A 14,029-nucleotide genomic window follows, 5' to 3' on the forward strand; every position below is an offset into this window, starting at 1 on the left:
CACTTGTCCCAAAGGCTTACCCACAAACACCTTGCTCTTCCCAATTTCTGAAGAGTAGATCAGGTTTTGCTCTATCCCGTGTAAGGCCCTCTACATATTGCCTGAGAAAACATTCCTGAACACATTTCACAAATTCCATCCCATCATAGCACTTCGCACTATGACCGTTCCAGTCTACATTTGGAAAGTTAAAATCCCCTACCAGAACAACTTTATTATTCCTGTAGCTGCCTGCAATTTCCTGGCACATTTGTTCTTCCAATACCCATTGACTATTTGGGGCCCTGGAGTACACTAAAAAAAAATACTCAAAACATAGACAGTTAAGTCTAGTTAATTTTGGAATGTTAATGCCAGCTACCTTAAACAGATGTTGGGTCCTTGGCATGTAAATGAGGATCCTGAGCCTTGCATTGGGACTTGGATCAGAAAAGTGACAATGAGCAGAGTAAGGGTTGGGCTGGCCATGTAGGATTCTTCAATATTTTATTTTATTACATTGGGATTCTACATTGTTTGCCAAGAAATTTTCTTCCGAAGGATTGGGCCTCATTCATCTTTGGCTGAATGGGACAGGAGCATTATTGGAAAACCATAATACAAGTCGTTTATCTTACCACTATTCACTGCTTCAGCCCTCCCTCAACACAGTTTCATAACCTCCTGCCTTGTTTGCTCATTTACTTACATAAGCTATACATGGCAATGCTATAATAATGAATATAAAACATAGCACAAGAACAGGACCATGTCTGTCCAACCTCTCCTTATAGCTGATACCCTCTAATCCATGCTTCATTATAGTAAACCTCTTCTGCACCCTCTCCAAATACTCCACTTCCTTCCTGCAATGGGGTGAATGGGACTGCACACAAATACTCCAAATACAGCCGAAACAATGTCCTATAAAGTTGCAACGTGACATTCTGACTTGTATTGCAACATGTTAGAAACACAGTCATCTGCCAGCTGTTTGGCAAGCATGTTAGCTTGGTCAGCTTGGTCTTCCTCTACCAACGTTTCAGCTATACAATTGAACATCAGAGTCCATGCCATTTCTGTCTTGGGTCTTTTCTCCATTTGTCATAATTTTGTGTTGAAATGATTTCTCTAACACTTCAAATGAAATTGAATACTCCGATCTGTAACTTCAGCTGGGAGCTCTTTATTTCCTACATTGTAACGGAGACTGCACTTGAAAGAGCTGTAGTATGCTTTTGTACACTGACATGAAAGATGTGAAAGGTGCACGTTCTTGTTTTGCAAATGTTTGTTATCTATTTATGTTTCGTCACTTTGCTCTTTTTCGGTTGACATTTTTCCTTCTGCAAGTATCATGATTTATTTCGTGCTGGATTCAAGATGCAGGCTGTAGACTACTTAGTGCCTGCGAAAATATTTTCAATTAAAATTATAAGTAAATAGTATTAATATTTCATCGCCTTTTCAGTATTTTAAATGGGTAATTCTCCCTCTGCCCATGACACAAAATCTATTATTTACCAATATTATATTTCGTAGTTTAACAAGTTCCGTGGTTATCCTGCAGATAAATTGGTCAGCTTGTATATTTGGAGAATTATACAAGAATCTGCAGATGCTGAAAACTTGAGTAAAACTCAACTGCTGGAGGAATACTCAGTGACAGACTATGTGTCAGGTTGCAACTCGTCGCAATTTTTGCCTTGATTGCTGAAGTTTTGTGTTTTTGGGTGAATAAACAATATAAATTGATGAAATTGGATAAGGTCACGTCCTGACTTGAAAATTCAATCTTTTATTAAGTTGAGGATAAAGTGAAGTTTTCAGAGTATAAACTGTGACCAAAACATCGAGACAAAGTGACAATCTCTTGAATTCCTAAACTTAGAGTATTTAATTGTCAAACGTACTGGCAATGGAATAATGAAATTCTTTCTCAACTGCAGTTTTACTGGCCCGTAAATACAATAACACAAATGCAATAACAATACAAGTATAATAATTAATACAATAAATTAATATACTAATACTTGGTAACCACAATGAGCCGAAACCGCAAATACTTAGTAACCACAATGAGCCACAGTAATAGTTGCTTAGGTATTGGTTCGTGTTAGCAACCTTCAAGAGCCTGATTGTTACTAAGAAGAGGTCATGGTTTTCAGGCTCCTGTACCTTCCGGATGGTTGTGGTGAAATGAGACTCCTCAATATTTGTTATTTGTCCAACAACTGTGGCATCAGCGAATTTAAAGATGGTTTTGGCTGCACAGTCATGGACGTAGAGAATAGAGCACGGGACTGGGCGTGCAGCTTTGAGGTGCTCCTGTGTTGGTTATCGAAGATGAAGTGTTGCCAGTTCGTACTGATTGTGATCTGCTCATGAGGACAGTGGATAAAATTAAGGGCCTGTCCCACTTACGCGATTTTAAGGCGACTAGGCTGTCACCGACAGTTTGCCGGGGTGTCGCGGGCATGATCATGAGGAGTCTTCCAAGAATCGTAGTGGATCTCAGCGCGTCGCTGAGAAATCAACCGGAGTAAAATTTCTCGGCGACAGCTGGCTTGTCGCCAGGGATCGTTGCTTATTGCGGGCGCTGTCGCATGCTGTCCCCAGGTTTGCTAGGTTGTCTTAGATGCATTTAGAAGCACATAATATTAAATTAAGTAAAGTCATTTGAAAATACCATAAAAAACATGTGTTTAACCAATTTATTTACCGTCAGGACATTTGACAGGTAGATTGGAGGTGACAGTTTGACGGTCAGGTAAGCGTGGGAATTTTTGCAATGTTTATGGCCATCAGCGATTACATTTAAATTAGGCCAGATATGCATTAAACCAGATATGCATCTCACACATTTTCAAAGAATGCCCTTTTCACACATTTCACACACTTTTCACAAAAATTCACATAACCACATTTAAAATTAAATTTCTTAATACTTCTATTGGTAAACTGGAAGTCAATCCAGTTTATGCCTTGTTACCGTGAAGCTTGGTTTTCAAGTAACCCGGGCAAGATGTTTTATTTCAAAACTCTCAAGTAATTACCGAGTTGTCAGTGATTTCAGTGAAAATTGGGATACTGGAGAAGTATTCACAGCGTGGGAATTTTGCGATGTTTCCGAAGACGGTGTAATCTCGACCTGACTCGGCATTGTCGTGGACATTGTCGTCGGGTAAAAGAAAATGTTGGCGATCTGCTGCGACTTTGGCAGTCGCCTAAAAAAATCGCCTAAGTGGGACAGGCCCTTAACATAGGCTGAGCAGCAACCCAGTTCTGAGTTTAAGTTTGACGGGGACGAATGTGTTAATCCCAAGCTGTAGCCATTGAACAACAGGCCGACTCTTGCATTTCGGCTGTGATTACACTTCGTATTGATGAAATATTTCTAACCTACAATTGATAAGTTTGTAGTATGTTGCTGCATTGTTTTCCCTATTATGACATAATGTTTCTGGTTATTTTTTCTTGTAGGACTTGGTGAATATTGACATGTTTCTTACAGCCAAAGAGGTTGAAGAGTCGCTTGAAAGGCAAGAAACAGCCACTTGTCTGGCCTGGTGCCATGACAATAAATCAAGGCTGAGGAAGATGAAAGTAAGTTCTCAAACTGAGTTGTGGATCTTACTTGGCAAATAGTTTTGAGTGGCTTTCGCTGACTATCCACCATTTATGATTGGTGTATTTATAGATCAGCTAAACATGCAGTCCAAATGTTTCCCTCCCTGAGTGGAAATATTAAAAAACCTCTAACTGTTGCATAAAATGTCTTTGGAATTTGCCTATTAGATTAATCAAGTTTTTTTTACTTTAAAATACTGTTCTGTCATGCTTGTACTCTTTTTGTTGTAAATCTGTTAAGAACTATCTGTACCTGGAAAGTTCTTCTGGCAGAGGTGGGGGATCTTTGGAATTTATTCTTGGCACTTGAAGCTAGATCATTAGAAGTATTTAAAGTGGAGGCAAATAAATCCTTGGTAAGTAGAACAGTGGGGTATGGAGAAATGGCACAGAGGGCAGTGGAGGCCAAATCACTGGATGAATTTAAGAGAGGGTTAGAGCTCTGGGGACTAGTGGAATCAAGGGATATGGGGAGAAGTTGGGCACAGGTTACTGATTGTGGATGATCAGCCATGGTCACAATGATTGGCGGTGCTGGCTCGATGGGCCAAATGGCCTCCTCCTGCACCTATTTTCTATGTTTCTAAGTAATGGATTCAAATGAACAACTAATATTATCAGAAATGAGTTACAGTATATTCAGGTTTTAAATTGCAGGACTGGTGGAAAAAATGTCACTGGTCTGAAGAAGGGTCTTGACCCGAAACGTCACCCATTCCTTCTCTCCAGAAATGCTGCCTGAGTTACTCCAGCTTTTTGTGTCTGTCCTCTCACAAAGTTACACCTATCGGTGATGCTGAGGTTGAAAGGGTCAGCAGCTTTAAGTTCCTCGGTGTGCACATCACTGAGGACCTTTCCTGGACACTGCACGGACACAATAACAAAGAAGGCCCACCAGCGGCTCTTTTTCCTGAGAAGACTAAGGAGGTTTGGCAAGAACGCCAGCATCCTCACAAACTTCTACAGATGCACCATCGAGAGCCTGCTGACGGGCTGCATTACAGTTTGGTACGGGGACTGTTCTGCCCACAGCCACAAATCACTACAGAGAGTGGTGAAGACGGCACAGCACATCACTGGCAACTGTCTCCCGGCCATTCAGGACATTTTCTACTGGCACAGAGGGCAGTGGACACAGAGGGCATGCCTGCGGAAGGAATGCAGCATCATCAAGGACCACAGCCACCAAGCACACCGGCTGTTCTCCTTGTTACCGTCAGGCAGACGATACAGGTGTATGGCTGCGCGTACCACCAGACAAGAACAGTTTCTACCATCAGGCCATCAGGCTTCTGAACTCATAAACACATTTCAAATCATATATGTTGATTATTTTTAATATTGTCTTTTTACCTGACTAATGTAATTTTTAAATCTTATTTATCCTTAGAATATTACTGCTGAGGTGACCTGTTGTCTTGTCAAATGCATTTCATTGTACCGTTGACCCTGTGCCAACCTACATATGACAAATAAAATTTATTATTATTATTATTATTATGTTTTATGTGTGGTAACTGCCTTTTGGTGAACTGTCCAAACATCCTTTAGATATGGCCTTAATTCAAAGATTTCTCAATCTGATTGGAAGCGATTCTGAGAGTGAATTGTGCCATTTAAGTGCAGAATGAGAACTGAGAAAAACCTTTCAGAGCTTATGACACTCCATATTTGCAGGTTACTTTCTTGTTGCCAGAGAGGCTGTTCTCAGTAATTTATGGATCACTGTGGCATTAAAAAGGCACTTTTATCAAAATGAACAGTTGCTTTCTTTGATGAGCTTAGTCTGTACTTGACACCCATCTTGTGAATTTCACCCTGTTCCTTTCATTTCAACAGGTACGGCAGGCCATGAACTAAAATTATTTTTCAGTGGGAAATAGCAACTTTCATTTAGTATTTAACTCACCACAAACTTTTGGCAGGTTTTGCTTTCCAGTCTTTTTTATAAACAGCTTTGTGTGCTGTTGGCCTGCTATTTCCTGTCACTGTTTCTGTACAAGTGGATAATTTTTATGCAGGAAACAATCATGTTCTTTTGAGCTGAGCCAGTTCTTTTGTTTTAACAGAGCTGCTTGGAGTTCAGTCTGCGAATTCAAGAGTTCATTGAACTCGTCCGACAAAATAAGAGGCTGGAAGCTGTAAGGTAAGGTTACCACTTGCCCTTGAGTTGTTTAATGCAAAATTCAGTGAATTATCTCTTAATTAAATTTCTCTTGCTTTTAATTCCATTGGTAAATTTCAGCTTTAACATTTCTATATGTGCTGAATTGGTGGGCACAAAGTGCTGGAGTAACTTAGCGGGTCAGGCAGCATCTCTGAAGGAAAAGGATATCTGAAAAGGGTCCCGACTTGAAACGTCACCTATCCTTTTCCTCCAAAGATGCTGCTTGACCCACCGAGTTACCCCAGCACTTTGTGTCTATCTTTGGTATAAACCAGCGGCTGCAGTTCTTTGTTTCTACGTGCTGATTTGATTTCAGATTAATACTGCTGCTTACTCAATTATTAGCTTATGTGTGACTGAACAACGGATAATGTTTTGAAATCTTGAAAATGTTCTTTCCACTTGATGCTATTAATTGTTTCTAAATTCATTCTTGGTACTTAACAAGGCCAACCTCAGTCGTGAGCTCCCAAAGTACAGACTTCATGTAACATTCCCCACCAGAGGGGAGAGGACACTTGATCACTGCTACACTTTGATCAAGAACGCATATCGCTCTGTTCCTCGGGCGGCTCTGGGTCTCTCCGATCATTGTTTAGTTCACCTTATTCCGACCTATAGGCAGAAACTAAAATCTGCTAAACCTGTGGTCAGAACAACGAAAAGGTGGACAAGCGAGGGCATTGAAAAACTACAGTCCTGCTTTGACTGCACTGATTGGAATGTGTTCAGGGAAGCAACCACAAGCCTCGATGAGTACACAGACACTGTGACATCCTATGTCAGCTTTTGCGAGGACAGTTGCAGTCCCACTAAGACCCGGATCTGGTTCAACAATAACAAACCCCGGTTAACAGCAGAACTCGGGCAGCTCCGCCAGTCAAAAGATGAGGCCTACAGGACAATAGACAATAGCTGCAGGAGTAGGCCATTCGGCCTACAGGACAATAGACAATAGCTGCAGGAGTAGGCCATTCGGCCCTTTGAGCCAGCACCGCCATTCAATGTGATCATGGCTGATCATTCTCAATCAGTACCCCGTTCCCGCCTTCTCCCCATACCCCCTGACTCCGCTATCCTTAAGAGCTCTATCTAGCTCTCTCTTGAATGCATTCAGAGAATTGGCCTCCACTGCCTTCTGAGGCAGAGAATTCCACAGATTCACAACTCTCTGACTGAATTTTTTTTCCTCATCTCCGTTCTAAATGACTACCCCTTATTCTTAAACTGTGGCCCCTTGATCTGGACTCCCACAACATTGGGAGCATGTTTCCTGCCTCTAATGTGTCCAACCCCTTAATAATCTTATACGTTTCGATAAGATCCCCTCTCATCCTTCTAAATTCCAGTGTATACAAGCCTAGTCGCTCCAGTCTTTCAACATGTGACAGTCCCACCATTCCGGGAATTAACATAGTAAACCTACGCTGCACGCCCTCAATAGCAAGAATATCCTTCCTCAAATTTGGAGACTAAAGCTGCACACAGTACACCAGGTGCGGTCTCACTAGGGCCCTGTACAACTGCAGAAGGACCTCTTTGCTCCTATACTCAACTCCTCTTGTTGTGAAGGCCAACATTCCATTGGCTTTCTTCACTGCCTGCTGTACCTGCATGCTTCCTTTCAGTGACGGATGCACTAGGACAACCAAATCTCGTTGTATGTCCCCTTTTCCGAACATGGCACTATTCAGATAATACTCTGCCTTCCTATTCTTACCACCAAATTGGATAACCTCACACTTATCCACATTAAACTGCATCTACCATGCATCCGCCCACTCACGCAACCTGTCCAAGTCACCCTGCAACCTCAAGGCATCTTCCTCACAGTTCACACTACCACCCAGCTTTGTATCATCTGCAAATTTGCTAATGGTACTTTTAATCCCTTCATCCAAGTCATTAATGTATATTGTAAATAGCTGCGGTCCCAGCACCGAGCCTTGCGGTACCCCACTAGTTACTGCCTGCCATTCTGAAAGGGACCCATTTATCCCCACTCTTTGCTTTCCGTCTGTCAACCAATTTTCTATCCATGTCAGTACCCTACCTCCAATACCATGTGCTCTAATTTTGCCCACTAATCTCCTATGTGGAACCTTGTCGAAGGCTTTCTGAAAGTCGAAGTACACCACATCCACCGGCTCTCCCCTGTCAATTTTCCTAGTTACATCCTCAAAGAATTCCAGAAGATTAGTTAAGCATGATTTCCCCTTCGTAAATCCATGCCGACTCGGAACGATCCTGTTACTGCTATCCACATGCTCCGCAATTTCGACTTTTATAATTGACTTACAAGTGGGGATACAGACCTCTAGAGGCAGGCCAAGTACAAGCTGAGAAGCGGTATCAGAGCTGCCAAGGAGAGGTACTCTGAGAAGCTGAGGAGCAAGTTCTCAGCTAATGACCCCTCTTCAGTTTGGAAGGGCTTGCAAGAAATTACCAGGTACAAGAGGAAAACCCCACGCCCCTTGGACAATTGTCAGCTAACCAACGACCTGAACGAGTTTTACTGCAGGTTTGAGAAACAGAAACAGAACCCTGGGACCCTCCACCCCCAATCACCACTTCACACGTACTCAAAGACTGATTCCAGTTTGCAAGGACTGGATCCGTCCGCACCCACTCCTCCCCAAGCAGCAATTAGACAATAGACAATAGGTGCAGGAGAAGGCCATTCGGCCCTTCGAGCCAGCACCGCCATTCAATGTGATCATGGCTGATCATTCTCAATCAGTACCCGTTCCTGCCTTCTCCCCATACCCCCTGACTCCGCTATCCTTAAGAGCTCTATCTAGCTCTCTCTTGAATGTATTCAGAGAATTGGCCCCCACTGCCCTCTGAGGCAGAGAATTCCACAGATTCACAACTCTCTGACTAAAAAAGTTTTTCCTCATCTCTGTTCTAAATAGCCTACCCCTTATTCTTAAACTGTGGCCCCTGGTTCTGGACTCCCCCAACATTGGGAACATGTTTCCTGCCTCTAACGTGTCCAACCCCTTAATAATTTTATACGTTTCGATAAGATCCCCTCTCATCCTTCTAAATACTAGTGTATACAAACCTAGTCGCTCCAGTCTTTCAACATATGACAGTCCCGCCATTCCAGGAATTAACCTAGTAAACCTACGCTGCACGCCCTCAATAGCAAGAATATCCTTCCTCAAATTTGGAGACCAAAACTGCACACAGTACTCCAGGTGCGGTCTCACTAGGGCCCTGTACAACTGCAGAAGGACCTCTTTGCTCCTATACTCAACTCCTCTTGTTATGAAGGCCAACATTCCATTGGCTTTCTTCACTGCCTGCTGTACCTGCATGCTTCCTTTCAGTGACTGATGCACTAAGACACCCAGATCACGCTGTACGTCCCCTTTTCCTAACTTGACACCATTCAGATAATAATCTGCCTTCCTATTCTTACCACCAAAGTGGATAACCTCACACTTATCTACATTAAACTGCATCTGCCATGCATCCGCCCACTCACACAACCTGTCCAAGTCACCTTGCAACCTCATAGCATCTTCCTCACAGTTCACACTGCCACCTAGCTTTGTATCATCGGCAAATTTGCTAATGGTACTTTTAATCCCTTCATCCAAGTCATTGATGTATATTGTAAATAGCTGCGGTTCCAACACCGAGCCTTGTGGTACCCCACTAGTCGCTGCCTGCCATTCTGAAAGGGACCCATTTATCCCCACTCTTTGCTTTCTGTCTGTCAACCAACTTTCTATCCATGTCAGTACCCTACCTCCAATACCATGTGCTCTAATTTTGCCCACCAATCTCCTATGTGGGACCTTGTCGAAGGCTTTCTGAAAGTCGAGGTACACCACATCCACCGGCTCGCCCCTGTCCATTTTCCTAGTTACATCCTCAAAAAATTCCAGATTAGTCAAGCACGATTTCCCCTTCGTAAATCCATGCTGACTCGGAACGATCCTGTTACTGCGATCCAAATGCTCCGCAATTTCGTCTTTTATAATTGACTCCAGCATCTTCCCCACCACTGATGTCAGACTAACTGGTCTATAATTTCCCGTTTTCTCTCTCCCTCTTTTCTTGAAAAGTGGGATAACATTAGCTACCCTCCTATCCACAGGAACTGACCCGGAATCTATAGAACATTCGAAAATAATCACTAATGCGTCCACAATTTCTAGAGCCACCTCCTTAAGCACCCTGGGATGCAGACCATCAGGCCCTGGGGATTTATCAGCCTTGAGTCCCATCAGTTTACCCAAAACTTTTTTCTGCCTAATGTGGATATCCTCCAGTTCCTCTGTCACCCTAGGATCTCTGGCCACTAGAACATCTGGGAGATTGTTTGTATCCTCCTTAGTGAAAATAGATCCAAAGTACCGGTTCAACTTGTCTGCCATTTCCTTGTTCCCTCTAATAAATGCCCCTGCTACTGTCTTCAAGGGACCCACATTTGCCTTGACTATTTTTTTCCTCTTCAATTCACACCTACTCAGAGACTGGCTGGAGTTTGCAAAGACTGGCCCTCCCCTCACCCCTCTGCAATCACCAATTTGCACATCCTCACAGAATGACTTCAGTTTAACAATAGATATTGCGGAGGTGGAGAAGCTATTCAGAAAACAGAAAAGCCGGAAATCTCCAGGATTTCCCCCTCTACCCTCAAGCTCTGTGCCGAACAACTGACACCAATCTACGCAGACATTTTCAACCAGTCCCTGCAAACCTGCACTGTCCCTACCTGCTTCAAGGTCTCCACTATTGTCCCTGTACCCAATAGTGTACAGGCCTGCCTAATGACTACAGGCCTGTCGCACTTACCTCTGTAGTCATGAAGACCTTTGAAAGACTTGTGCTGGCCCAGCTGAAAAACATCACAAACCTCCTGCAGTTTGCATATAGGGCCAATAGATCGATGGACGACGCAGTGAATCTAGGCCTGCACCTCATCCTCCAGCACCGAGACCACAAGGGGACCTATGCCAGGATTCTGTTTGTGGACTTTAGCTCTGCTTTTAACACCATTGTGCCAGAGCTACTACACTACAAACATTCAAAGCAGCCACAGCCAGACATAAAAACAGCTTTTTTTCCACGAGTGATAGTTCTACTCAATAACCAAAGTCTGTAGTCTCTTTTTTGCTCTGCTTTATTTTCACCCACATGTTTAGACCGTAATGGTGTATCCTTATTGTTGTGATGTGTTTATGCTTTATTCTTAATTGTTAACTGTATGTTTGTGTTGTCATTTGTGAGCGGAACACCAAGACACATTCCTTGTATATGCATACTTGGCCAAGAAACTTATTCATTCATTCATTGAGTCATTTCATTGATTTGTTTTCTTCGCTGTCCAGTGAGCTAAAATTGTAGACACCCATGGCTCCCAGCTCTTCCTTTTCGCTGTAATTGTTTTGTAAGTCTTTGGCATGATGTCCAGACTGCTTGTTTTCCGCACATTGGTGCTCAAAGTTTCAGCTGTCATTTTGAGTGAAGAGCTTTTTGTCTCAATGTTATATTGTCCCCTACCCTTTTTGTATTGCTTTTCTTCCCCCACAGTTTATTAATACCACTGTTTCTGCGACATTGAGATGGAACCAAATTGTATATTGAAAGCTTATCTTAAATTTTTATTGCAAGATGATCAAGATGACAATAAATAGTTTATTTCAGCAGAAAGGTTGAGAACAGAATGCTGAAACACCTTACTTACTCCTCCTCACCAGTGCTAACAATGGAGGATGGATTTATGACTTTTTCCATGAAAACAAATTGCAATCAGTGGCACGATTGTTTCCTTGGCTTTTCAACAAAAGCAATTATGGTGTCATGGAGACAAGAAATTGCAGCTGCTAAAATCTAGAGTAGTGTTCTGGGAGAGGTAGTGTTCTGGGAGAGGATTAATCACCTGGAGGAAAATAGATTAAAACTAGTCAGCAGGGAATTCAGGGCAAATCAAGTTTAACCAATTTGATAGAAATTTTTGAGTTGCCGGCTTGACTTGATGATGCTGTCAGTGTGGTGTATGGACTTTCAGAAGCAATTTTATAACTTGCCATATGACAGGCTTACCAGCAAAGCTGAAGCACACAGCATAAAAGAGGCAGAGATGTAAGTGAGAGAGTACAAATCTTCATGGTGAATGATTGTTTGTTGAACTGCAGGAAGGTGAACAGCTGTTTCCCTATGATTGATATTGAGGCCATTATCGATATTAATGACTTGTCCATTGGGATACAAGTTGCAATCTTTAAGTTTACACTGTTAAGAAGATGGTGGTAAATTGCAGCAGGATATCAGTAGGCTAAAATGAACAGGCACTTGTTGACAAATTCTAATGCAGAGAAATTTAAGGTGATGCATTTTAGTAGGAAAAATGAAAGGCAATGAAACAAGCTATCCTAAAAGGGATATTTGGGTGCAAATCATTGAACGTTGTACAGAAATGTGGACACAAGAAACTGCAGATGCTGGTTTACAAAAAAGTGCTGGAGTAACTCATCAGGTCATGCAGCATCTCTGAAGAACATGGATAGACGATGTTTCAGGTTGGGACTCTTCACACTAGTGGAGAGGAGACAGCTGGAAGAGAGGTGGGCTGGGCAAAGCCAGGCAAATGGATGGACAAAGGCCAAAGATGAAAAGACAGATGATAAGGAGGTAGTGAGCGATGAGGCATGAAATGAGAAGCCAGTAAGGAATGTAAATGGAAGGGGACAGAGGAAGGGGTAAATAAAAATGGGTTCAATATCCAGGTGGGATGTAGGGAAGGGGGGTTGGGTGAGTGTTTAATTTTGTTTGACATTTCAGGTCTGAACCCTTCGGACTGATTGTGGTGGGGGAGGGGAAGAAAGGTGAGGGCAGGTCAAAGCCTTGCAAGTGATGGATGGATGCAGGTGAGGGGGGGTTGATAGGTGGATGGTTGGACAAAGACCAAGGATAAAGAGATAATCAAAGCCAAAGATGAAGACAGTGTGGGATAATGATAGGATGAAGCCAGAGGAAGGAATATGGAGGGAAGGGAGTATGGGAGGGGAAAGGGGAGAATTGGGCATGAATTCAGGTGGGGCACGGGGAGGGGGGGGGGGATAGAGGTTGTTAGTAGGTTAGTTAACTAAACTTTGGAGAATTTAATATTAATTCTGTTGGGTTGTGAGCAATCCAAGCAGAATATGAAATGCTGTTCCTCCAGTTTGTGTTGTCGTATTCTGCATATTCCTCATATTTCACTTGGATTGTTTACCGTCTGTCCGTAGGAATGTTGAATTCTTCAATTTTAGATAACTAACCAACGCTATCCCACCCTCTCATTTTCCCCCTGCCATTGTCCCTTCCACCTATATTCCTTCTTAAGACTTTAGATTTTGTGCCTCTTTTCTCCTTATCTCACAGCCTCTTGTTATCTTCATTTCTCTGGCTTTTGTCCACCAATTTGCCAATTAACATCCCCCTTGCCTGGTTTGGAACTGACTCCCACCTCTTCCCGCTTTCTCCTCGCCCCCCACCCCACCACCCACTATTATCTGTCTGAAGAAGGTTTCCAACCCGAAATATCATCTGTCTATCTTCTCCAGAGATGCTGCCTGACCCGCTGAGTTACTCCAGCACTGTCTTTTTATTGAGAGTTGCACAGTCGGTTTAGGAAACGGATAATAAACCCATGCGAAATTTGGCCTTTGATCAATGGCGGCACAAAGTATGGAAGCTGGAAAGTCATACTAAGCTTTACAATACACCAGTTAGGCCTCCTTTAGAGTTTTGTGCTCTGTTTTTATGACTTATCATATCATATCATATATATACAGCCGGAAACAGGCCTTTTCGGCCCACCAAGTCCGTGCCGCCCAGCGATCCCCGTACATTAACACTATCCTACACCCACTAGGGACAATTTTTATTTATTTTTAACATTTACCCAGCCAATTAACCTACATACCTGTACGTCTTTGGAGTGTGGGAGGAAACCGAAGATCTCGGAGAAAACCCACGCAGGTCATGGGGAGAACGTACAAACTCCTTACAGTGCAGCACCCGTAGTCAGGATCGAACCTGAGTCTCCGGCGCTGCATTCGCTGTAAAGCAGCAACTCTACCGCTGCTCGAACCTGAGTCTCCGGCGCTGCATTTGCTGTAAAGCAGCAACTCTACCGCTGCGCTACTTCATTATCAGATGTTGAGGGTATTGGAAAGGTTCCAGAAAAGATTTCAAAGATCGTTCCCAGGATGAGGCAACTACATTTAAAAAAAAAAAATGAAAGTCTGG

The 14,029-nt window shown here is 42.9% G+C and overlaps 1 protein-coding gene across 2 annotated transcripts in view; it reads left to right on the top strand.

The window, feature by feature from the left end:
• The window catches only part of maea (macrophage erythroblast attacher, E3 ubiquitin ligase), an 81,981-nt gene that overhangs the window by 48,881 nt on the left and 19,071 nt on the right, over positions 1–14,029 (top strand). For both annotated transcript variants that reach the window (XM_078409117.1, XM_078409126.1), the window contains exons 4-5: positions 3,463–3,585; positions 5,679–5,755. In XM_078409117.1, coding sequence (XP_078265243.1) covers positions 3,463–3,585; positions 5,679–5,755 — 200 coding nt within the window. The remainder of the gene's footprint in view (positions 1–3,462; positions 3,586–5,678; positions 5,756–14,029) is intronic.

The sequence above is a fragment of the Rhinoraja longicauda genome, chromosome 1 (genome assembly GCF_053455715.1).
Source record: "Rhinoraja longicauda isolate Sanriku21f chromosome 1, sRhiLon1.1, whole genome shotgun sequence".
Lineage (NCBI taxonomy): Eukaryota > Metazoa > Chordata > Chondrichthyes > Rajiformes > Arhynchobatidae > Rhinoraja > Rhinoraja longicauda.